Genomic DNA, 23,681 nt, shown 5'->3' on the forward strand with positions numbered 1-23,681 from the left:
CCTTTTTCGACGCTGACAGAGCAGCTCTCATCTATGAGTTCTCTGGTGCTTCCTTCTCTGGAGAGACTGTCCTGCCCTTATTTTGGGTGCGTTCGAAAGGCTACCTCCAACTGTCTTAAGACAGTAATTTCACACCAGGCCCATTGATAAAGAATAATATGACGAGTTCTGTTTTATAGCTCTGGAAAGGCCATCTCCGGGGTTCCAGTCACCAGAACCAACACATAAAATGAAGTGTGTGTGTGTGGGGGGGGAGTTTTCAATTTGTTGAGATACGTGTTCATCTCAAATTTAAATTACGTGGAAGCTTGGAGGATGACGTATCTTTTATCTTATTTTTTCCTCTCCCTTTTTTTTCCTTTCTGTATCCCTTTTATACAAAATAAAAAAGAGATATGTGTTCATAATAAAGGTTTCTCGTCTTGTGAGTTTCATTTGAAAACAGACTTGTGAGAGGGAAGTCCTAGGAAGGCTGGGGAGCATCTGGGAAGAAACAGTCCCTTAGTGCAGTTTCCTGTCCTCTTACGCATGGGTTGAGGCTTCATGCCTACAACAGAAAAGTTTTAAGTTGGAAAAATAACTGTGTTATTGCTTGAGATTCAGCAAACTGACCTTTTGCAACTGAGATAAGAGTGCCCGGGTGCTGGGAGGAGGCAGTTTCTGTCCTGACTCCCTTTTAGTATCCACGGCCAAGAACATTCCTTCCAGTTAGAGGACATGGAATTATGAGCTTTGTCACTTGTGAGAAATGGGAGGGCTTAGCCTGCAGATAAGCCCCACCACTTTATCTCAGGCCTTCTATGCCCGGGATGTTCCCTGGGGTCACCACCGCTGACTGCTTGGGGGCCTCCTTTTGATTATGCATGCCTTTTCTGCCCGTCAGAGGTCGCCTCGCTCTCCCCGCGCGTTTTGCCCGTGTTTTCCAGATGCTGCTATAGCCAGAATCTGGAAAATGTGGGCAAAACGCACGGGGAGAGCGAGGCAACCTCTGACGGGCAGAAAAGGCATGCATAATCAAAAGGAAGCCCCAAAGCAATCGGTGGGGGTGACCGTGGGGAAAAGTCCCTGCATAAAAGGCAACACTCTGACCTTCTGGGTCACATGGCTATTAATGGGGTTATGTAGTTAATTGACATCACCAGCCATGGATCTGATTGGTAAATGAGCTCAGGCCAACTCAGACCCTTGGCCATAAAGTTTAGCATTTGCAGCCTAGTTTTGTTCTTGGTGCCTTGTTCTTGGCTCCTTGATCCACTTTGGACCTCTTGATTTTGTACCTGCTTTATGGGTCAGACATGCTGTCTGTCCATGATGACTCTTGTAAAGAGTAGACTTTGAATACTGGATGATTTCAGCTGGAGGGGTAACATCTGGTAATCTGAACAGGGTTGGACTAGATGACCTTGGTGGTCCCTTCCAACTCTATGATTCTATTACTGTGTCGAAATGCCTAATAATTAGAGCAGCAAAAGGGCGAGAGAGTAATTTCCTCCTAGGGAACTTCCCCATTCATATCTATCTTCAGTCGCACCTCTTCATGATGTCATCAGGCTATGTATGTATTATTACAGAATGATAACAAACTCTACCACACCTATATATAAACTACATTAATGAACAGTCAATTAAACTTCCAGGTGGTGGCTGGAGATCTCCCACTATTACAACTGATCTCAAGGCAACACAGATCACTCCCTCTAGAGAAAATGGTATCCAGGTATTTCCCAACCTGGACCTGGCAACCCCACCCACTTGCCTGCTTCTGTGCCCCTGTGGAGAAGCCATGGGGGCTTCCATGGACCCCTGCTGGGCAAGTTGTGATGACAACCCTTTTCCGCCACACAGCCACCTCTACAGAAGTGTGTGCTGTTACATTTTATCATCACAACAGCCCTGTGAGGTAGCTTAGGCCAACAACTCCTGGGTTTCATGTCTCAATCAGGATTTGAACCAAGCCTCATCAGTCCAGGTTCACCATCCTATGGACTGCTGCTTACAAACTCTCAGCACAGTGTTCAGCAGGTTTCTTCCATGCTTCCCAAAGTGGGGGAACCTGTTGAGTAGATAGGGTTGCCAGCTGGAGTACCGGCTGCCCAGTTTACCAGTGGGATCTCTGGCTGTGCTGATAGAGGTAGTGTTAGACTTGGTGCTGAGGACCCCAAGGATTATTGTCCTTGGGTATTTCAACATATATGCTGGAACTGTCTTGTTGGGGTCCGAGGAGGGGAGGAGCCTTAGTGAGGTATAATGCCATAGAGTCCACCCTCCAAGCAGCCATTTTCTCCCAGGGAACTGATCTCTATATTCTGGAGATCAGTTGTAATTCTGGGAGAGCTCCAGCCCCCACCTGGAGGTTGGCAACCCTATCAGCAACTATCACCGTGTATCAAGCCAGTGCCTGATGTCTGCCCTGAAGAGCTTGCAGTAGTCTGTTCAAAAGAGGGAAGGCAAGGCCCAGAGGCAAGGGATGTGCCTACTGCTGAGCTGCTAAAACCTTTATCCGTTAAAAATGGGTAGAATGGGTAGAACTGAAAGAGTCTTAGGCCATGGGAGGTTTTGCCTTGGATTTGCCGCTCTCTAGATGCACATCTTCCCCAAATTCTCAAAACTCTGCATGGGGGGGTTGACTGTTGAGTTTTGAGAATTTGCATGCGAAAAATGTGCATCTAGAGAGCGGCAAATCCAAGGCAAAACCTCCCATGCATAAATGGCCTTTACTAAACTCACTGCGATTTTCTTCTACACTAACATGAATAGCCCGATTGAAAACCTGCAACCCTCAAGCCCTTGTCTAGGGCTTTTTTTCCTTCTTCGCAAAGGAGGGATTTCCATGGAGCCATCAGCAATTTATCCACGGTTTACAGCTGCCCAGGGGTTACCGCACTTTGTATTCCCAGCGATGTATTAAGAGTTTGAAAACGTTATAAAAAACATTGGCTGTTACAGCACTTGTATTCCCAGCGATGTATTAAGAGTTTGAAAACGTTATAAAAAATACTGTTCGCACTTTCTATGTATTCCCAGCGATGTATTAAGAGTTTGAAAACGTTATAAAAAATACTGTTCTCACTTTGTTTGGCCCCTTTAGCTGTGAAGACGTCTTCCAACCATTTATAAGCCGTGGTATCCAAAAACCCTCTTAAAGCGATGTTTTTTACAACATTTTCAAACTCTTAATACATCGCTGGGAATGCAAAGTGCGGTAACCCCCATCGCTTTAAAGGGTTTTTTGGATACTACGGCTTATAAATGGTTGGAAGACGTCTTCACAGCTAAAAGGGCCAAAGTGCGAACAGTATTTTTTATAACGTTTTCAAACTCTTAATACATCGCTGGGAATGCAAAGTGCAGTAACCCCCCTTGCTTTAAAAGGGTTTTTGGATACTAGGGCTTATAAAAGGTTGGAAAACGTCTTCACAGCTAAAAGGGCCAAACAAAGTGCGAACAGTATTTTTTAAAACGTTTTCAAACTCTTAATACATCGGTGGGAATGCATAGAAAGTGCGAACAGTATTTTTTAAGACATTTTCAAACTCTTAATACATCGCTGGGAATGCAAAGTGCGGTAACCCCCATCGCTTTAAAAGGGTTTTTGGATCCTACGGCTTACAAAAGGTTGGAAAACGTCTTCACAGCTAAAAGGGCCAAACAAAGTGCGAGCAGTATTTTTTATAACGTTTCCAAACTCTTAATACATCGCTGGGAGTGCACAGAAAGTGCGAACAGTATTTTTCCAAGACGTTTTCAAACTCTTAATACATCGCTGGGAATACAAGTGCGGTAACCCCCATAATTTCTTTCTTTCCCCCAGGGCCCAAGGAGAATCTCTGCAAAACCCATCCATGTGCTCCAGCAGCAGCTGAGCAGGGCTTGGTTTGCCAGGGCTCTGGCTTGTGCTTCAGTCACATGGTGGGAAGCGGAAAACAAAGGAAAAGCCGCCTTTAGAGGAGGGGGGGAAACAATAAGGAGAAAGCCTGCAACGCTTTTGCAAACCCCCCCCCCCTTCCCAAAGACCCAACCGAGATCCCTTCATTAGCCAGCGGCTCGTGGAGGGCGCGTCGTTCAGCTCGCTTAATTCGGATTAGAGCTGCCTTAATGCTCTTTTAACTAATCCGTCCTGCTCACGACCAGGCTAGTCAATAACTAAAACTCTAATAATAAATCATAATAACTAAAACTCTGGATTCTCCCCACCCCCACCCCGCGCTCTTATCCCAATGCGTGTTTCTTCTGAACCCCCCATGCGCTTGATTGCAAAAGGTGGGTTGCAGGTCGTGTGAATGGTGCTCGGGAGGCGTTGACACGGGAGTGGATGAGAGGCTCTCGCTTTCGCGTTTTGCAGAAGGGGTGGCGACCGCGGAGGAAAGGACCCGTGGGAGGGCCGCCCGTGCAAGGAGACAGGCGCATCGCCCGAGGGCTCGTCTGGACGGAAGAGTCGCGTCCGGGTCGCTGAACGGGTGAGAGAAACGGCCTGGGGAGGGGGCAGCCCGGAAAATCGTTTGTTTTGGGGTGAGCAGGGGTCTGAGCTGTGATCTCCCTATCAAGATCTCGACTTTGCAACGTGGTCATTTGGGGGCCTGGGGCAGGTTGCTTGACCATCTGTCTGCAAAAAATGGAGCGGATTATTGTGCTTGCCTGTTGGGCAAGCCTGTTGCAAGGAATGTGGAAGAGTTGGAACGCTAAAAGTGCTGAAATATCATCATCATCATCATCATCATTATTGTAGACAGTGTTGTGTAATGGTTATAGTGTCGGTTGAGGCTCTGGGAGACCCAGGTCCAAATCCCCACTCTGCCATGGAAGCTTGCTGGGTGACCTTGGGCCAAAATATTGCCGAAGGCTTTCACAGTCAGAGTTCATTGGTTCTTGTAGGTTATCCAGGCTGTGTGACCGTGGGCTTGGTATTTTCTTTCCTGACGTTTCGCCAGCAGCTGTGGCCGGCATCTTCAGAGAGAAGGCTTTTACGGTCAGAGTTCATTGGTTCTTGTAGGTTATCCGGGCTGTGTGACCGTGGTCTTGGTATTTTCTTTCCTGACGTTTCGCCAGCAGCTGTGGCAGGCATCTTCAGAGGAGTAACACTGAAGGACAGTGAGAGAGACGCTGTCCTTCAGTGTTCCTCCTCTGAAGATGCCTGCCACAGCTGCTGGCGAAACGTCAGGAAAGAAAATACCAAGACCACGGTTACACAGCCCGGATAACCTACAAAGACCTTGGGCCAGTTGCACACTCTCAGCCCAACCTACCTTACAAGATAATTCACAGTGGGTAGCCGTGTTAGTCTGCCTGCAGTAGTAGAAAAGAGCAAGAGTCCAGGAGCACCTTAAAGACTAACAAAAATATTTTCTGGCAGGGTATGAGCTTTCGTGAGCCACAGCTCACTTCTTCAGATACTTCAGATATGGCTACCCACTGTGAATTATCTTGTAAAGTAGGTTAGCCGTGTTAGTCTGTCTGCAGTAGTAGAAAAGTGCAAAGTCCAGTAGCACCTTAAAGATTAACAAAAATATTTTCTGGCAGGGTATGAGCTTTCGTGAGCCACAGCTCACTTCTTCAGAATCTGAAGTATCTGCAGAAGTGAGCTGTGGCTCACGAAAGCTCATACCCTGCCAGAAAATATTAAGGTGCTACTGGACTCTTACTCTTTTCTACTACTACCTTACAAGGTTGCTGTGAGGATAAAATGGAAGAGGGGAGAACGATGCAGGCCGCCTTAGGTCCCCATTGGGGAGGAAGGTGAGGGGGTATAAATGTGGTAAATAAACAGAAATGTGATGGATGCAACTTTCCCTGTTGCCACACTTCTGAAGTGTGGGAGGTGGGCACCTCTTAAATTCCTATTAGATACCAAGGCTACCCAAATAGGGCTGTTGACTCCTTTTCATACCAGGTGTCTGAAAATGGGATGAATGTGAGCATTTATTCAGGGCATCTGCTGAGAAAGAGGGAAATGTTCCAGAAGTAGGATTGTGCCTATAACAGGAGCCTGTTTACACGGCAGAGGGAACTGTGGGGTGTTTTTCTGGACTGCTAACTCTGGACTTTGACATGACAAAGGATTATTCCATGTCCTGTCTCTCTAGCTGAAGCTCTGTCACATTGTTATCTCTCCCCCCCCCCCCTTCCATCCAAAGAGCTCAGGACAGAATATGTTGTTGTTGTTATTTAATTCATTTTTACCCTGCCTTTCTGTCCAATGGGGGCCCAAAGTGGCTTACATAATTCTCCTCTGATTTATGCTCACACGAATCCTGTGAGGTTAGGCTGAGAGAGCGTGACTGGCCCAAAGTCATCCAGTGAACTTCCATGGCATGAATTGGGATTCGAACCTGGTCCGACACTCTTAACCACTACACCACGCTGGCTGTCTTCATTATTCTCCTCATTGTTCTCTTCAATTTGGATCTCACAACAACCCTGAGAAGCAGGTTAGGCTAGGGTTGCTAAGTGCCCGCTTATGGCAGGAGGGCTACTGCTTCTGTCCAGACAAATCATTTTTGTATGTGTATTTGTTGAAGAACTATTTGAGTGGCAGGCTGTCACTCAAAGAGCTGAGTTGCCCCAAACAGAGCTGCCTCTAGGTGAGCTGTATTTCTATTTAGATGATAGTACTTATATTTTAGTGATTTTTTTAGGCTGATTTTTGATTTTGTGAGGATTTGACCTAATAGGTTTTTATTGTAGATTGTTAGCCACATTGTGGTGGGAGCAGTAGAAATGTCTGAAATAAAATAAATAAAAGGTTTAGCTTTTGATCAGCTGTTGTTGACACACCTGATGGAACCTGACAAAACCTACTGGATATCTGTATTCAAACTGATATGGGTAAATGGGAAAACCATTTATCTCCCAACTCTGGCTCAAACTTTTTTTTAATTCTCTCTTCTCTACATGGATGATGTCCTTCTATCATGCACAGAAGCAAGGAGGCTTTGCTAGATTCAAATCACAAGAGTTTTATACCGGAACATCATGCAGCAAAACCATGCCGATGTCATCTCACTGGGTATGAATTCTCCTTGTTTAATCGGCTTGTGGGGCAGGGGTACACACAGGTGGCAGTTGCTGTTGCGAGGCCAGAAGGGATTTAGTTTTTATTCCATCCATTTGTATCCTACCCTCTCCTCTAGTTTCCTTGCAGCAAATGCATAAGACATCTTGTCCAGCATTCCTAGGGCGAAAACACATGGTCGCTTTAGCCTCCTTTATTCCCTGTTTCAGCCAGGATCGAACACATGTGTTTTTGCCGAACTGCGTTCGATCCTGGCTGAATCCTGGCTGAAACAGGGAATAAAGGAGGCTAAAGTGACCATGCATTTTCACCCCTAATCTTTTCACTGGGAACCCTAGCATTATCTAGAACATAGCTGGAAAATCACACCACAAGACCACATTGTTTTTGAACCTAGAATTGTGAGCAGGCCTCTGTAGTCCATTAAACAAACAACAGAGAACACAATACTGCTGAAGTTAGATAGTCTATCTCATTTTTATCCTATACTTTCTCCAAGCAGATCAGGGTAGTGTATGTGATACACCCCCTTTTCCATTTTATCCTCACAACAAATCTATAAGCTAGATGAATCTGAGAGAGAGCGCTGGCACAGGGTCACTCAGTGAGCTTCATGGTGGAATGGGAATTTGAACTGCAGTCTCCTAGTTTAGAGTCTGGCGCTCTAACCTTTATATTGCACCAGCTCTCTTACTCAAAAGGAATAAAATGTAGACCATAATTAAATATTATTTAGCCACCTTGGTGGCCTTGTGAGGGTAGAACGGTGGGGTTAAAAAGTTGTAGAATTAATTAGTTAATGTCCTTGCGGCAGGGGTCTCTAAAGGTTGCTTTGACCCTCGTGATCGATGTTGTCATTATCTGTTTCAGAAGACAACGAGTGTGAAATAATCTACCCTGGAGAAAAACCTCACTACTACGCCATCTACGGCAAAAGCTTTGGTGACAAATCCAACCTCATTAACCGTGAGAGACAAAATGTGGTGGAGAAGCGGTACAAATGCCCCGACTGTGGGAAATGCTTCAAGAAACGATCGGCCCTCCTCACCCATGAGAGAACCCACACAGGAGAAAAACCATATACATGCCCTGAGTGTGGAAACAGCTTCAGTAACAAATCCAGCCTAACAAGGCACAAGAGGAAACACACTGGAGAGAAACCCTTTGGCTGCGTAATCTGTGGGAAAAAGTTCAGCCAGAGTTCGAGCCTGATTAGGCATGAAAGGAACCACACCGGATTGAAACCCTATAAGTGCTCGGACTGTGGCAAGAGCTTCAAGCAGAGTTCCAGCCTCCTAGTCCATGGGAGAACCCACACGGGAGAGACGCCGTATAGCTGCTCCATCTGTGGGAAAAGTTTTTCCCAAAGTTCCAACCTAGTGAAGCATGAGAGGATCCATACCGGCGAAAAGCCCTACCGGTGTTCAGACTGTGGCAACACCTTCAGTAACAAATCTAGCCTGACGAGACATAAGAGAAACCACACAGGACTGAAACCGTATAAATGTGCACACTGTGGGAAAAGGTTCAAGCAGAGTTCTGGCCTCCTTAAACACGAGAGGATCCATGTGCGACCAAACTTACCGAAACCCTCTGAGGCTGGCAGGAGATTTAATCAGAATTCCACCCTGGTTCCTGCCAACTCAGGAGACACTGTGGAAGTGCTCATTCCATGAGAAAAGCTTTACTCAGGACCAGATCTTTTTCCACATGAAATGAAAATGGCAAGAATGAAACCGTGTAAATGCTCAGCATAAATTGCAGCCTCCCTAATCGACACATGCAATCAGAATGAGGTGGTTCGTAAAAATACCATAGGAGTCTTGCTGGGTCAGACCAAGGCTCTATCTAGGCCAGCATCCTGTTTCCACAGCAGCCAACCACATGCCTCAGAAGGCCTACAAGCAGAGGCACAGAGGCCAAAGCCTTCTCCTGTTGTCATCTCCCCTAGCCGCTGATATTTCAGGTACAGTGCCTCTGGATCTGACCTCCGTTAATGTACCCAATCCCCACTTAAAGTCATTTAAGCTAGAGACCAGCACTACATATTTTGGCAGTGGGTCCCAGAAGTTAATGACGTGGGAAAACATTTTATTTTTTCTAAATATATAAGTTCTAGTATTAGGAGAAAAAAATCTTGGCTTTTTCCTCTACGCCGTGCATAATCTTTGTCTCATTCTACACTTAGTTGTCTGTTTCCCCCTCAGAGTAAATGCTGAGGTGGAAAAATGCACAAGTTCCTATTTTAAGCAGGGTATCCTGTTCTTGAAAACTCCCTTATTTTGCATGTCGCTATAATCAGAAAAACCAGCCCAGCAGGCAAAGGGCTGAGCTGTAAGTTGGCCTTTTACCAAGTCAGCCTGTTGGTCCATCCCATCCTGTATTGTCTATTCTGAGTAGCTGTGCTTCTCCATTGTCTCAGGTGGGAGAAGTCTGTAGACAACACTTTAAACTGGATATTGAACCAGGGACCGCCTGCGTGCAAAACAGGTGTTCTACCACTGACCTATGGACCTACTGACATGAATATATACAGGTGCCTTAATACCACATCAGACGACTGGTTCATCTACCTCTGTATCTTCTTCTGTTGATTAGTGGTGACTCTTCAGGGACTCAAGCAGAGAAAGACCTTTGCCTGATCACAGTAACTGGAAATGCCTGGGCTTGAATCTGGGAACTGTCTGCATGCAAAGCAGAGGTTCTTTCCCCACCGAGCTAGAATTGCTACTGCCGTAGCTTGCTATTCTTTGGGACTTTTCTACGTGGGAAAGTATTCAAAAATGATAACTCTGGAATGGGACAGTCCATTCTATGTCACCTCAGGATTCTACCACCTCATCCAACTTCTGATATAGGCCCAGATTTTATCTATGACCCACGAAACTGAACACTTGTCCCCTGAGATTTACTGAGCTGAGGATGGACCCCCAGCATACATGGTTGCTGTTCCCTGGTCAGTCTGTTGGTTCAGAAGTTGCGTACCTTGTGGATGAAGGATTCAGTCTTGGCATATGCAAGAGAGATATGGCTCAAGAGAGAGACCTTAAAATGATTGTATGCATTCTAATGAGCACCAAGTGTTTCTGAATAGCAATGTGGTGAAAAGACAAGTAACAGAAACGTCCCCTGCATAAGAGCCTTCATGGAGATCACAGCCTCAAAAGGAGTCTCAAAACAGTCTGTGTCATTTTGTGCAAATTAAGGAAAAAAAGTAGATACATGCCCTATTTAAATATTTTTAGTTTTACCTCTGTTAGGAGTAGTTCCCATTAGCTGTGTCCATCAACTTATAAATATAATTGGCTCTGGAAAACTGCAGGTCCAAACATGACAATCATTTAAAACAATTAGAACCACCTCAGATGTCGTAGATTAGTGTATAAGAATCGAAGAGCCCTGCTGGATCATCTAGTCCAACATCCTGGTTCACATCGTGGTCAACCAGGTGCCTCAGAGGGCCAATAAACAGAGCACGGAGGCTGAGGCCTGCCCTGAGGAAACGTTAGGGATCCACAGATCTTTTAATTGGGCTGGATGTCAAGCAATAAAAAGGGGGTGGGTGGGTCTGTGGCTGAGCACCTACTTTGGATGCCAAAGGGCCCAGGTTTTACCCCTGGCATCTGCAGCTAAAAGGATCTTAGGTGATGGGAAAGTCCTTGACCTGTCTGAGACCCTGGGGAGCTGCTACCAGTCAGCCCAGACAATACTGAGGTAGCTGGCCCTGTCATCTACAGCAGGACAAAGCCACTTTATGGGTTTGCGTGCTGGAAAATCCCTAGTCGTCCAGTTTTCATGATCTTTGAGTGGATTGCAGAAAAGTATTAGGCGAACAATGCCAAGTGAAAAAAATTCTGGTTTTTACCCTAGGCAAGGTTTGCTCTTTTTAAAAAAAATATAAAAGCTATTCAGATTTGAAAGTGGTTGAAATTTGTTTCCCACATCTTTTCCCTCTTCTCTTCCCCACCTTCTTTTTTTTTTCTGGCTTTCTCGTCCAGTCTGAAGAGTTTTAGAGAACTCTAAAGCTTGCTAATTAATTTGTGTCATTTTCAAAATATTTTCTATGAAAAGAGGCTTTCCTATTGGAAGCAAATTAAAATCTTATATTCTGGGACACAGCTAAATATCTTTGTAATGTTCGTTTAAATGCATTCAAAACTGCAATCCTATGCCTTTTTATCTGCACATGAGGAAATTAATTCAGCTGAGCTTGCTTCTGAGTAAGTATGCATGAAGTTGGGCTGTTCCATTATTTCTTAATCACTGTATCATAAGTCCTATTCTAGATCTAACCTTATTTTTCAGTATCTATTTTCTGAGTAATTTTGTCATCCTGTCCTCTCATGTCATGTGCCCCTTGCAGTTCTGAGTTCAAGTCCTGGAAAGTAGAGTCAGCCTCTGTTTCCTGCTTGTAAAAATGGTTATAATGGTAGCCTACCTCACAGGGTTGTTGTGATGTCAAACAGAAATAAAGACTGTATATACATAGCTCCTTCAAGTTTACTTTTTTTTTTAATGCTGCATTTTTCCCTAGTGGAAACCAAAGTGGCTTACAACATTGTCTTCCCTTCCTCCTTTTATCCTCACAACCCTGTGAGGTAGGTTAGGCTAAGAGAGGGTGACTGACCCAAAGTCACCTAATGGGTTTCCATGGCATGATTCGAACCTGGGTCTCCCAGATTGTAGTTTGATGCTTCAACTACTGGCTGAATAATTTTAATAGCATTGTGTAATAGCAAAGGCAGCCTTGCAGATAAATAGAGAAGAAAATTGTTTTGGCATTGAAAAAAAATTATGGGAGTAATATGGGGAGTTAGAGAAGAATCACCACCACATCAGTAAAACCGAATGAATAACTATCGGCACTGGTATAGTTTAATAGCTAAAGGTAGTGTGATATAGCTGGTAGAGTCCTGGGCTGTGTCTTTAGAATTCAAATCCCTGCACTCCCATGAAGCTCAGTGGATGACTTCGCTACCATTACAGAATCTAACCTTCCTTACACAGTTGTTGTGAGTAGCAGGGAACAGCGCCCTTGTACCATGGCTGCAAAATGAAAGTGATCCCATTTGGAAGCCAAGGTGGAGGGAAAACCTCTGTATGGAAATGGCCTTTGTTTCTGCTTCTTGTGATGTTCTGTGCTGCTCAAAAGCTTGCAGAATGTTTATTGTACCACCTTCAGCTGGAAAAAGGTCATCTTGGATCTAGAGAGGGATGCGCGTGTTGGTATCCAACACATTTCTTACAGCTGTATCCACTAGGAATCTGGTTGGGGAGGAGGATCATTTTGGACCCCCTGTGGTTAAATAGCCTAGGTCTGTGTGCTAAAGGCAGACAGTGGTTGTTTCAAAAATAAAGTGTCAAGAATTGCTTTGAAGTACATTTTCCTTTCCACTCGCACATCCAACCCATAGTCAATATACACCAATATGAGCTCCTGGAAGTAGAGTTTCTTCTGGAGGGATTCCTCAAAATTTTTATAAAGTACAAATAGTTTTTATTTTTATTTAAAACATTTATTAGTTGCCTTTCTGCATAGCAGAACTCAAGTCGGCTTACAATATAGATAAAATACATTAAATGTTGTGTGTGTTAAGTGCTGTAAAGTTGCTTTCGACTCATGGCGACCCTATGAATGAAAGTCCTCCAAAATGTCCTGTCTTTGACAGCCTTGCTCAGATCTTGCAAATTGAAGGCCGTGGCTTCCTTTTATTGAGTCAGTCCATCTCTTGTTGGGTCTTCCTCTTTTCCTGCAGCCCTCGACTCTTCCTAGCATGACTGTCTTTTCCAGTGACTCTTGTCTTCTCATGATGTGACCAAGTATGATAACTTCAGTTTAGTCATTTTAGCCTCTAGGGACAGTTCAGGCTTGATTTGATCTAGAACCCACTTATTTGACTTTTTGGTGGTCTACGGTATCCATAAAAATCTCCAATACATTAAAAAAAAAATTAATTACAATTTAGGACTGCCGGTAAATTAATCAAATGTGGTCCTAAACAAAAATGTCTTCAACTGTCTCTAAACGATAAAAAGTGAAGGGGCCAGGCACAACTCCCTGGGTTTAGAGTATGATTTAATAACTGGTTTAGAGCATGGTTGAAGATAATGAAAGGAACTGAATGTACAGGTAAAAAGTTAAATTACTGTAATCCACATATAAAAACCATGTACAGTTCTCAGGTGTCCCTGTAAACAGTAATAATGTCATCTTCAAGGGAAAAAACGTTTCCAGATCTCCAAGGAGGACCTAATTTTCTTTTCTCACCATGGCCAAGAGAACTGTGCTGCCTTTTCTTTCTCCTCATCCCCTTTTGTCTTGAAAGAACCCCCCCCCCTTTCCCCAACTGTCACTTTCCAACTGCCACTGCTCCCGGAACCTTCCGAGCACCTGGCCCCTCCTGATTAGAAAGACCCTCAAGCCTGCAGCATCATCTGGATGGAGGAGCATTCAGTCTTCATGGGAAGCTGCCACCACCTGCCCTCTGAAGTGGTGCAATGCAGACATGGCTATTCCAGCCCACCTGCTGCTTGTGCCAACCAGGCCTCTGATCCTATCCTGTAAAGCACATACAAAGAAAAGGGTCCTCGCGTCATCCGCAATCATGCAACATGGCTTTTTAGGGGAGGGGGAGCCATTCTTGGCTGCAGCAAGTGGGAGGCACAGCCTGTTTCCTAACTATTTAGTGCAGCATAGCCTGTGTGGGCTTCCGTCACAGAATCCATCAGGACCTAACCCCACCAGACCCAGCCCTGCTTCGCTTCTGCAAGGCCTTGCAAATGAAAAACCAGCAATAGGAAGGCCCTGGTCCAGCGCTCTATCGTTCCTCCTGATGTGCAAGTTTTCTATTGGCAGGGAAATTTATTTCCACGTGGAACAGCAATCACACGCCCACAAGTCAGAGATGATGCTTAGACCGGTGCCATTCTGCGAACAGGTAAAATCAGCAATTGCCCCTTCACACTCATTCTCGTTGGTGGTTCCCATTTTATGGAATGGTCTGCCTCAGTGTTAGGAAGGCCCTCACACTTTATTGTTTTGCAAAATATGCAAATAAGGATTGTTCAGGAGGGCATTCGTGTACAGTGTAGAGCTGTACAGTAATGGATCAGTTTGGGAGGTTACCTCTGTTTGGGATAATGTGCTTTTTCTTGCAATTCTGCCGTCCCAACCCCACTGTATTATGTTGTTTTACTAGGAATCTTTGCTGTTATCCTCAGATGTTGGTATCATATTTTGTAACCCACTTGCTGAGTGAACGAATAACTCAGTTTTACTTGGAAATCTTTGCTGTTAGATTCAAAGATGGTTATCATTCAAACATTATCATATTTTGTAACCAGCTTATTGCTTGAACAGTTCTATCATACTTGTAATCCCTCTTGAGTCCAGGTGAGAAAAGCAGGATTTAAATGAAAATAAGAAGAGTTGGTTTTTATATGCCGACTTTCTCTGCCACTTAAGGAAGAATCAAACCAGCTTACAATCACCTTACGTTCCCCTCCCCACAACAGACACCCTGTGAGGTAGGTGGGGCTGAGAGAGCATGACTTGCCCAAGGTCACGCAGCTGGCTTCGTGTGTAGGAGTGGGGAAACAAATCCAGTTCACCAGATTAGCCTCCACTGCTCATGTGGAGGAGTGGGGAATCGAACCCGGTTCTCCAGATCAGACTCCACCGCTCCAAACCACCATTCTTAACCACTACTTGGTGTAGTGGTCAGAACGGAATAGTAGAACGGATCGCACATCAGACTGCAGGTGGAGGACTCCAGCTCTCAACGCTGACACATTAAAAAAAAAAAAAAAAAAGCAACTCTGTGCAATAAGAAAATTAGCATCCCAGCAGAAAATGTTGTGCCCTTCTTTGCTGTGTTGGTTTTCTATTTGAAGGAAATTTTTAGGTTAAGCAAGCATTCCCAAATGAACTCTCTGCCCGTGTTTTGAAGCGGGGCAGTCTGTTCTATCACCTCATTCCCCTGCATGTTTGAAGAAGGGCCTAAAAAGTTTCAATACAAAATGAGATAAGGGGTACTATGCAGGTGTTTTGGGAGGTAGTGGCCATCTATATATCTGTTTTGAAAGGCAAAGCCAAGCTCAGCTGTAGAGGTGACCAGGTGTGCTTGGGCCAGTCACTCTCTTGCTCTCAACCCAGCCTACCTCACAGGGTTGCTGTGAGGATGAAATGGGGGAGGGGAACCATGTGCACTGCATTTAACCCTCCAGAAGGAGAAAAATGGCAATCAATTAAGACAGGGTTGGGAAAAGTTTATTGGAGAGCTCATAGCCAATTTCTTGTGGGCCACCTAGAACCTGAAGGGTGCTGGGACTTTTGCAAAGGATGCAGGAGAGCATGGAATTTCAGAAGCTAAGTAGGCCAAGGGTGAAACTAGATGCACTAAATAAGGGGTTCTTTTCATGTGTGAACATGGCCTTAATCTCATCCACAACTGAAACCAAGCCTAGGTATGTTAGCAACCAAATGTATGTTCTTCCAGTTTAACGCCCCCATCCCCACCCCCCACCAGCAGCCCTTTCCTCCTCGCATTCTTCTCTCGTCACCTGTGTGCCAAATCTTGGGCCAGGTATGTGGCCCTGTAAAGCATTGTGCATGTTTATGGTGCTATATTAATAAATAAAAGCAATAGATATAACATTAAAACACTGCAAAAAATGTGCCAGGTAGCATTTGGGCTTTGGGAGGGGAAAACAAACAGGAAACAATTATTTTAATAAAAGAAGAGAACAAGCCTCGATGTTTACAGGAATGTGGGGAATCATGAGCATTAATCAGAACTCTTTCTCTCTCTGGTGTGGAATAAGCAAATAATTTACAGCAATTAATCACCGCCACCCACATTTTTCCCACACTGAGGGAACTGTTGAGATTTCTCCTCCAAATGGCTTCCCTCGTGTCGGATGAGATTTGACCTCCTATTGAAGGTTTTCCCACAGTCAGAGCAATTGTATGGCTTCTCTCCTACGTGGATCCTCTGATGTCTGATGAGATGGGATTTCCGATTGAAGCTCTTGTTGCAGCTGGCACAAGTGTATGGCTTTTCTCCTGTGTGTGTCCGCTCATGCCGAATGAGGTTGGAGGTCTGATTGAAGCTTTTCCCGCAGTGTGAGCACTTGTACGGCTTCTCTCCCATGTGTGTCCTCTCATGCCTCGTGAGGTGTGACCGCCGACTGAAACTTTTCCCACAAGCTGAGCATTTGTATAGCTTCCCTTCTGTGTGCGTTCCCTTGTCCTCAAGGGGACCCAAGGCATTTCCAAAATCTTCCCAAAAAGTCCTACTTGGATGATGAGTTTTTTCATGCGCCCTGAGGTCTGAACTTTGGTGGAAGCTCTTATTACAGTTGGAGCACTGGTAGGGTTTCTCCCCTGTATGGATTCTCTTGTGCCTTATAAAACTGGAGTAATTGTTGAATGATTTCTCACAGTCTGAGCATTTGTATGGTTTCTCCCCTGTGTGGATTCTCTCATGGATCTGTAGCTCGGGTCCCCAGCTGAAGCTTTTCCCACAGACGGAGCATGAATATGGTTTCTCGCCTGTGTGGGTCCTCTCATGTCTGATAAGATTTGAGCTCTGATTGAAACTTTTTCCGCAAATGGAGCATTTGTACGGCTTCTCGCCGGTGTGAGTTCTCTTATGCAAGATAAGGTGGGAGGAGTTTCTGAAGCTCTTCCCACAGTCCTGGCACCGAAATGGTTTCTCTCCCGTGTGGGTCCTTTCATGTATAATGAAGTGTGCTTTATTTCTGAAGGTTTTTCCACAGGTATAACACCTATAGGGTTCCTTCCTCGCATGGGTCCCCTTTTTTCCTCTGAGATTGGAGTTCTGACTTAATCCGAGGCCACTACCTTCTTTCTCACCTGCATGGATCCGTTGGTGCCTAACGAGGCTCGATTTGAGGCTGAAGCTTTTCCCACACTCTGTGCAGGTATGCGGTTTCTCCTCTGTGTGGGTCCTTTTGTGTCTAATGAGGCTCGATTTTTCACAAAAGCTTTTCCCACAGTCAGTGCAAATGTGGACTTTCTCCCTCACGTGTACTAGGAGGCTTGAATCCAGTACAAGGATCTTTCTGCACTTGAGAATCCTTTCATGTATATCAGTTTCATCACTAGCCATGTCATCCTCCCCCCAAACAGGGAGCTTCTCCACCAACATCTCAGGGTGGATTCGGGGCTGCCTTTCCACTTCATCCTGACCTTCCAACATTTCTCCTTTCTCATGACACTTGGAAATCAGCCCTTTGACTCTTCTGAGCGATGTCCCATTTGGGCCCACTTCCTCAGAAACACGCAGGTGAAGATTCTCTCTCGACAGCCCATTTCCTGTTGGAATAAAATATCACCTATATATGTTACATCAAATTGCCAACGTTATATCTCGGGCGGCCAAGAATTATGGTTAGGAGGAAATCACTCATTTTCTGAACATTACTTTCAAGGCCCACCGGGAAATATGGCAGTCCCAAATAAGTGAGGAAGCTAAGCTATGGCCTTGCTTCTTAGGCTTTAAGGCCAAAAAGGGAGTAATCCTAAACAGGTCTACTCAGAATCCTACTCGGGTCTATTACTCTCAGGAAAGCATTTATAGGACCGCACCAGCAAACTCCTTCCTATTTTGTTTAGACTGACTTCTAGCTTCAGCCCTTGAGATTCCCTTTTCAAATAATTGCTGAGGCCCTAGTCTTTTCCGCTTACATGCTACCCTTCTACAAGCATTCAAACATGAGGTCTCCCACATAGAATTTGAAGTGGGAAAGTCCTAGGAAGGCTGTACCATGTTGATTTCTCCACATATCAAGCACATTCCTTACCTGAGACAGCAAATGCTATAGACTCTTTTCCGTCCAGTTCCTGGTGGGGTTCTGAGAAGCACAATTCTTCTTGCTCTACCTTTATGATCACATCTGGGAGCCCTGGTAAGCAGAAGGGAAGGAAAAGGAGTGGCCATCTGATTTTGTAGAATAGAATCATAGAATCATAGAGTTGGAAGGGACCACCAGGGTCATCTAGTCCGATCCTCTGCACAATTCAGGAATTTCACAACTACCTCCCCCACACACCCCCAGTGACCCCCTACTCCGTGCCCAGAAGATGGCCAAGACTGCCTAAGGTAATAGAATCAGCATTGCTGACAGATGGCCATCTAGCCATGATTTTCCAGGAGGACAGATCTAATTATTTTTGTTACAATGCCAGGAATTACTTTGAATGTCTTGGATGCTCTTTTGAGGGCCAAACTATATACAGTGCTGGAGTTCTGTGAACAGAACAAAAGGTGTGTTAAAGTGGACTTAAAAAGAAGATTCTGATTGGTTTCGTGGGTGGATTTTGAGAACATCTGGAACTGAATAGAAGTTGGGGAGTTACCATTTTTAATGTTTTAATTGCTTGATTTTGGGGTAAATTTTTGTAGTTTAAAAATAATTTTCTGAATTATGGGGTAACTTCTGTTGGCTGCCCCGAGTTTGTTGAATAGTTAGGCTATCTATAAATAAACTGGAGCCACAGAGCTGGGGAAAGAGGAGTTAACTCTTCTGCCCTTTACCATTTCCTTGGTTGGAAATTGCCCTCCCCTAGGCTGCTTAAAGCAACAAATGAGGAAAAAAGACAGACACACTAAGGGCACCTGTCTTTTTTCTCGACATAGGTGTAGAGCAGCCTGGGAGAGGCATTTCCAATTGAGGAAATTGCCTGGTAGAGAAGAGTTGAACTTCCAGTTCCTGTCACTGTGTCACAGCCCCAATTCAGTTTGGGCCTCTCTTTGGTTGCTTCTTAGGTCCAAAGAGCATGCCTGGAATCCTAACCTTGTGTTGTTTAATCGTTAGGCCCAAACTACACTAATCTTGTTCTCCTGATCTGACTCGCATTACCATTACCCAGATAGCAATTGTGCAAAAAGATGCAGGGCTGAATTCAGATAGAGATCACAGTGCAAGACCATGGTACAAGATCACAAACAGCCCACAGGGGTGTCATTTGCTCCACAATGGGGGGAAACGTATCCCACAGGATGTTATTCATTTTATTTTATTTATTTTCTACATTTATAGTCATTGAGACTCAAGGTGGCCTTATATAATGTAAACTGATGCAATCAATAAGATAAGACATCTAATAAGAGAAGAAGAGGAGTTGGTTTTTATATGCAAACTTTCTCTACCACTTAAGGGACAATTAAACCTGCTTACAATCACCTTCCCTCCCCCTCCCTGCAACAGACACCCTGTGAGGTAGGTGGGACTGAGAGAGTGTGACTAGCCCAAAGACACCCAGCTGGCTTCATGTGTAGGAGTGGGGAAACAAATCCAGTTCACCAGATTAGCCTCCGCCACTCGTGTGGAGGAGTGGGGAATCAAACCCTGTTCTCCAGATCAGAGTCCACTGCTCCAAACCATCACTCTTAACCACTACACCATGCTTGTGCCCTTGGATTTGGATTACAGAAATTTGAAAACAAAGTATTAGATATGATGTATTAATGCAGAAAGCAGTCGTCTCAGGGTAAGCGTAGAATCTGGGTGCAGGGGAGGGTCATCAGAAGCCCTCGGAGCACATTTCTATTTTTCACATTTTTGCAATCTTTATTTTTATTTCAATAGAATACCTGAATTTCTATAAACATTAAAATACCTCTGAAATAGAGCCAGCAGAGGTTATCACAAAAAGAAAAAAAAAACGGGGAATCTGAAGCCCCTTCTCTTCCTATGCCATGGTCCTGATGCAAATCAGGCCCTGTGGTGCTTGGTAAAATAAGTTCCCTGTAGCTGCTATCTGGAAGGTGAGTTGCAGAACCACTTCCTGTAGTTTGGGCCACAGCTGCATCATAGGATTGCCTCACCTGTGCAGTTGTCCGGGGCAACCTCATTTTCCTCCAGTAATGGGTGACCTGGAAAGGCTGTTTTATCTCCCTGTTCAAGCCAGGATGTTGCAGTAACTTTGGGACTGAGAAGTGCTGCTCAGAAAGAAAAGGAGTACCTTTAAACTGGAAGCAATTTGGTACACATGAACACATAAAGCTGCCTTATACTTAATCAGACCCTCGGCCCATCAAAGTCGGTATTGTCCACTCAGACCGGCAGCGGCTCTCCAGGATCTCAGGCAGGGGTCTTTCACATCACCTATTTGCCTGATCCCTTTAACTGGAGATGCCGGGGATTGAACCTGGGACCTTCTGCATGCCAAGCAAATGCTCTACCACTGAGTCTCAGCCCCTCCCCTTAATGCAGTGCATTATATAGAAGCTTCACCAATGACTGTAGCTCAACTCTGCCCTATATTTTAGAAAGAACAGAGAACTTTGGGATCCAGTGTGCCAACTGGCCAGGAAAAAAAAAATCCTGTTCCTTTAATAGAGGCTGAATGTGTAGAAATAGGCAGGTGAAGCTTTGCATGGCATGAAGGGAAACAACATCACCAAATGATATTGGTTACAGATCAAAGTTACAGCTACAGTGACCAGTTTAAAAATTGCCATCCCTAATGTGGCTGGGGTGGTTAGAGAGTCAGACTAGGATTAGTCAGGTTCAAAACCCTCCCCCCAAATCCATGAAACCCATTGGGTGACCTTAACGGGGCATTCTCTGAAAGAAACCAACCTCACAGCGCTGTTGTGAAGATGAAGAGGAGGAGAACCTCCCTGAGCTCCCTGGAGGAAGAGAGGGATGAAAGAATGTGACAGAGCCTCTGCTAATAGTTGTAGAAGATGCCCCAAGAACACTGGTGAAAGAACACAAAGTATTTTGCTTGAGCTAATGCAAGGACATTTTGGAGGACTTTCATTCATAGGGTCGCCATGAGTCGGAAGAGACTTAACGGCACTTAACACACACAATGCAAGGAACACACAGTCCATCTGCCAGGGAGAAGCCTGTCTCTCACTGAGGAGATAATGCCTCCTGTGGGCTGTCATACTTCAAACTGAAGCTGGGAGTTCACATACCTGCGGGAAAATATTCCCTGCACATCAAAAAGTAAAGAGAAGGTTTCTAGCCTAGTTTGTGCTGACACATTAGATTTCTCCGTGCAATGACTTTTATTTTTAATGAAAGAGAATTCAAACATATGAGCCCCCACCCTACAGTATGAAGCAGCTTACTTCAGTCCAGGTGTAGGTTCACTTCAGTGAGAAGTCCAAAAGTGATGAATGCATCACAGGGTGGTCATCTCGACTGCTTGAAATAGTGTCAACACTGTCAGACTTGTTCATAGAATCATAGAGTTGGAAGGTACCACCAGGGTCATCTAGTCCAACCCCCTGCACAATGCAGGAAATTCACAACTACCTCCCTCTGATTACGGTGTAGGTAGGCCTTAGTGCAAATCCTAGACAAGTCTATATTTAGAGATCCAAAATGTCAGACAACTGGGAAGACCCAGACTTAAGCCCTTGCTCTGCCATGATTCTCAGTGTGTGTTTGTGTGTGTGTTAAGTGCCGTCAAGTCGCTTCTGGCTCATGGCGACCCTATGAATGAAAGTCCTCCAAAATGTCCTATCTTTGACAGCCTTGCTCAGATCTTGCAAATTGAACGCTGTGGCTTCCGTTATTGAGTCAATCCATTTCTTGTTGGGTCGTCCTCTTTTCCTGCTGCCCTCAACATTTCCTAGCATGACTGTCTTTTCCAGTGACTCTTGTTGTCTCATGATGTGACCAAAATACGACAGCCTCAGTTTAATCATTTTAGCTTCTAGGGTCAGTTCAGGCTTGATTTGATCTATAATCCACTGATTTGTTTTTTTGGCAGTCCACGGAATCCATAACACTCTCTTCCAACATCACATTTCAAAGGAATCTATTTTCTTCCTATCAGCTTTCTTCACTGTCCAGCTTTCACACCCATACATAGCAATAGGGAATACGATGGCATGAATTAATCTAGTCTTGGTGGCCAGTGACACATCCTTACACTTCAAAATCTTTTCTAGCTCCTTCGTGGCTGCCCTTCCCAGTCTCAATCTCCTTCTAATTTCTTGGCTGCAGTCTCTCTTTTGGTTGATGGTGAAGCCAAGGAATAGAAAGTCTTGAACAATTTCAATTTCCTCATTGTCAACCTTAAAGTTGTGTAATTCTTCTGTAGTCATTACTTTTGTTTTCTTGATGTTCAGCTGTAGTCCTGCTTTGGCGCTTTCTCTTTTAACTTTCAGCAGTAGTCGTTTCAAATCTTCACTATTTTCTGCCAATAATGTAGTGTCATCAGCATATCTCAAATTAATAATGTTCCTCCCTCCAATTTTCACTCCACCTTCATCTCAGTGGGTGACCCTTAGCCAACTGCTTTCTTGCTCAGCCTAGCCGAACCTCCCTCACATGGCTGTTGGGAGGATCAACTGGAGGAAAGGAGAACGTGTGCCTCTTGGAGCTACCTGGAGGATAAAATTTGATGGGAAGAATAATGGAACTGGATCTGAAGATAAAAATCTAGTCGACCTTTTACGATTCTGAGGATTCTTCAATTGGGAGGCCTCAGAACAATGGGAAGTGACATGCTTACCATAAACAGAAATCTGCAACATCAAGAGAATAAATTTATCAATGGGTCCCCAAGATAGCTGTACTCAAAACTCACCTGAGCAAGATGGTGGAAAGATCTTACTTCCTGCAGAGAGCCCGGGATCCAAGGTCCAAAGCTCTTCATCCTCTTCCTTTTTTGGTATCACATCAAGAACCCCTAAACAGGAGACAGATTGGAAGAAGTCACAGATGGTGTTGGGATGATGGCCTCTGGGAAACCCAGACCTCTTCCGAAAACAACACCAGAAGCCACAGGGTATTCGAATGGAGCACCAGAAGTAGCCAGGAAGGCTGCCATGCAACAGTGTGAGCCAGGAAAAGGGGCAGGAATCTCTGCAGCCATTTAATGGTCACCCCATTTTAACATTCACAAAAGGAGAAATAAAATAAGGACTTGGAAATTCTTTTAGCCACATCATCCTGTTTGGAAAATATTCCAAAATGAACGGTACAGAGAAAAATATACAAGAAATACTACTTCTACTACTATTTATGTATTTACATCATTTATACCCTTTTCTTCCCAATAAAACCTGAACATGGTCTACAACATTCTCCCTTTCTCCATTTTGTAATCACAACAACCCTATGAGGTATATTAAGCCGAATGCCAGGGAGGGGCTGTGGATCAGGGGTAGAACATCTGCTTGGCATGCAGAAGATCCCAAGTTCATTGGTTCTTGTAGGTTATCCGGGCTGTGTGACAGTGGTCTTGGTATTTTCTTTCCTGACGTTTCGCCAGCAGCTGTGGCCAGCATCTTCAGAGGAGTAACACTGAAGGACAGTGTCTCTCAGTGTCAAGTGTAGGAAGAGTAATATATAGTCAGAAAGGGGGTTGGGTTTGAGCTGAGTTATTGTCCTGCAAAGTATTAAAGGTAATGTGCTAATCATTGTCCTGTAAGTATCAAGATAATGTGCTAATAAAGGTGTGGTATGTTAATGTGGAACCATTGTATCCTGAAGTGATCTGTTAAAATGTGGAATCCAAAGCTAATCCATATGGCTATTGTGGACTGTAGTCTTTGTTAGTCTGGAGGTTTTCAGGATAGGAAGCCAAGCCTTATTCATTCTTAAACTCTCTTCTGTTAAAGTTGTGCTGATGTTTATGAATTTCAATGGCTTCTCTGTGCAATCTGACAAAATAGTT

At 44.6% G+C, this 23,681-nt stretch overlaps 2 protein-coding genes across 2 annotated transcripts in view; both read left to right on the plus strand.

Moving 5' to 3' along the window:
• The window catches only part of LOC130472817 (zinc finger protein 436-like), a 248,869-nt gene that overhangs the window by 189,509 nt on the left and 35,679 nt on the right, over window positions 1–23,681 (plus strand). The gene's annotated exons all lie outside the window — the stretch shown is intronic.
• Window positions 6,960–8,685, plus strand: LOC130491940 (zinc finger protein 239-like). The gene is made up of 2 exons (XM_056865704.1): window positions 6,960–7,003; window positions 7,880–8,685. Exons 1-2 carry the CDS (start codon window positions 6,970–6,972, stop codon window positions 8,683–8,685), a joined length of 840 nt encoding a protein of 279 aa, XP_056721682.1. The 5' UTR covers window positions 6,960–6,969.

The sequence above is a fragment of the Euleptes europaea genome, chromosome 1 (genome assembly GCF_029931775.1).
Source record: "Euleptes europaea isolate rEulEur1 chromosome 1, rEulEur1.hap1, whole genome shotgun sequence".
In the NCBI taxonomy this organism is placed as follows: Eukaryota; Metazoa; Chordata; class Lepidosauria; order Squamata; family Sphaerodactylidae; genus Euleptes; species Euleptes europaea.

Excerpts from the sequence above, each read along its gene's own strand:
- LOC130491940 (XM_056865704.1), top strand. The coding sequence starts at position 6,970 with ATGCAGCAAAACCATGCCGATGTCATCTCACTGG. Across the intron at positions 7,004-7,879 it reads TGCCGATGTCATCTCACTGG|AAGACAACGAGTGTGAAATA; the intron begins GTATGAATTCTC and ends TATCTGTTTCAG.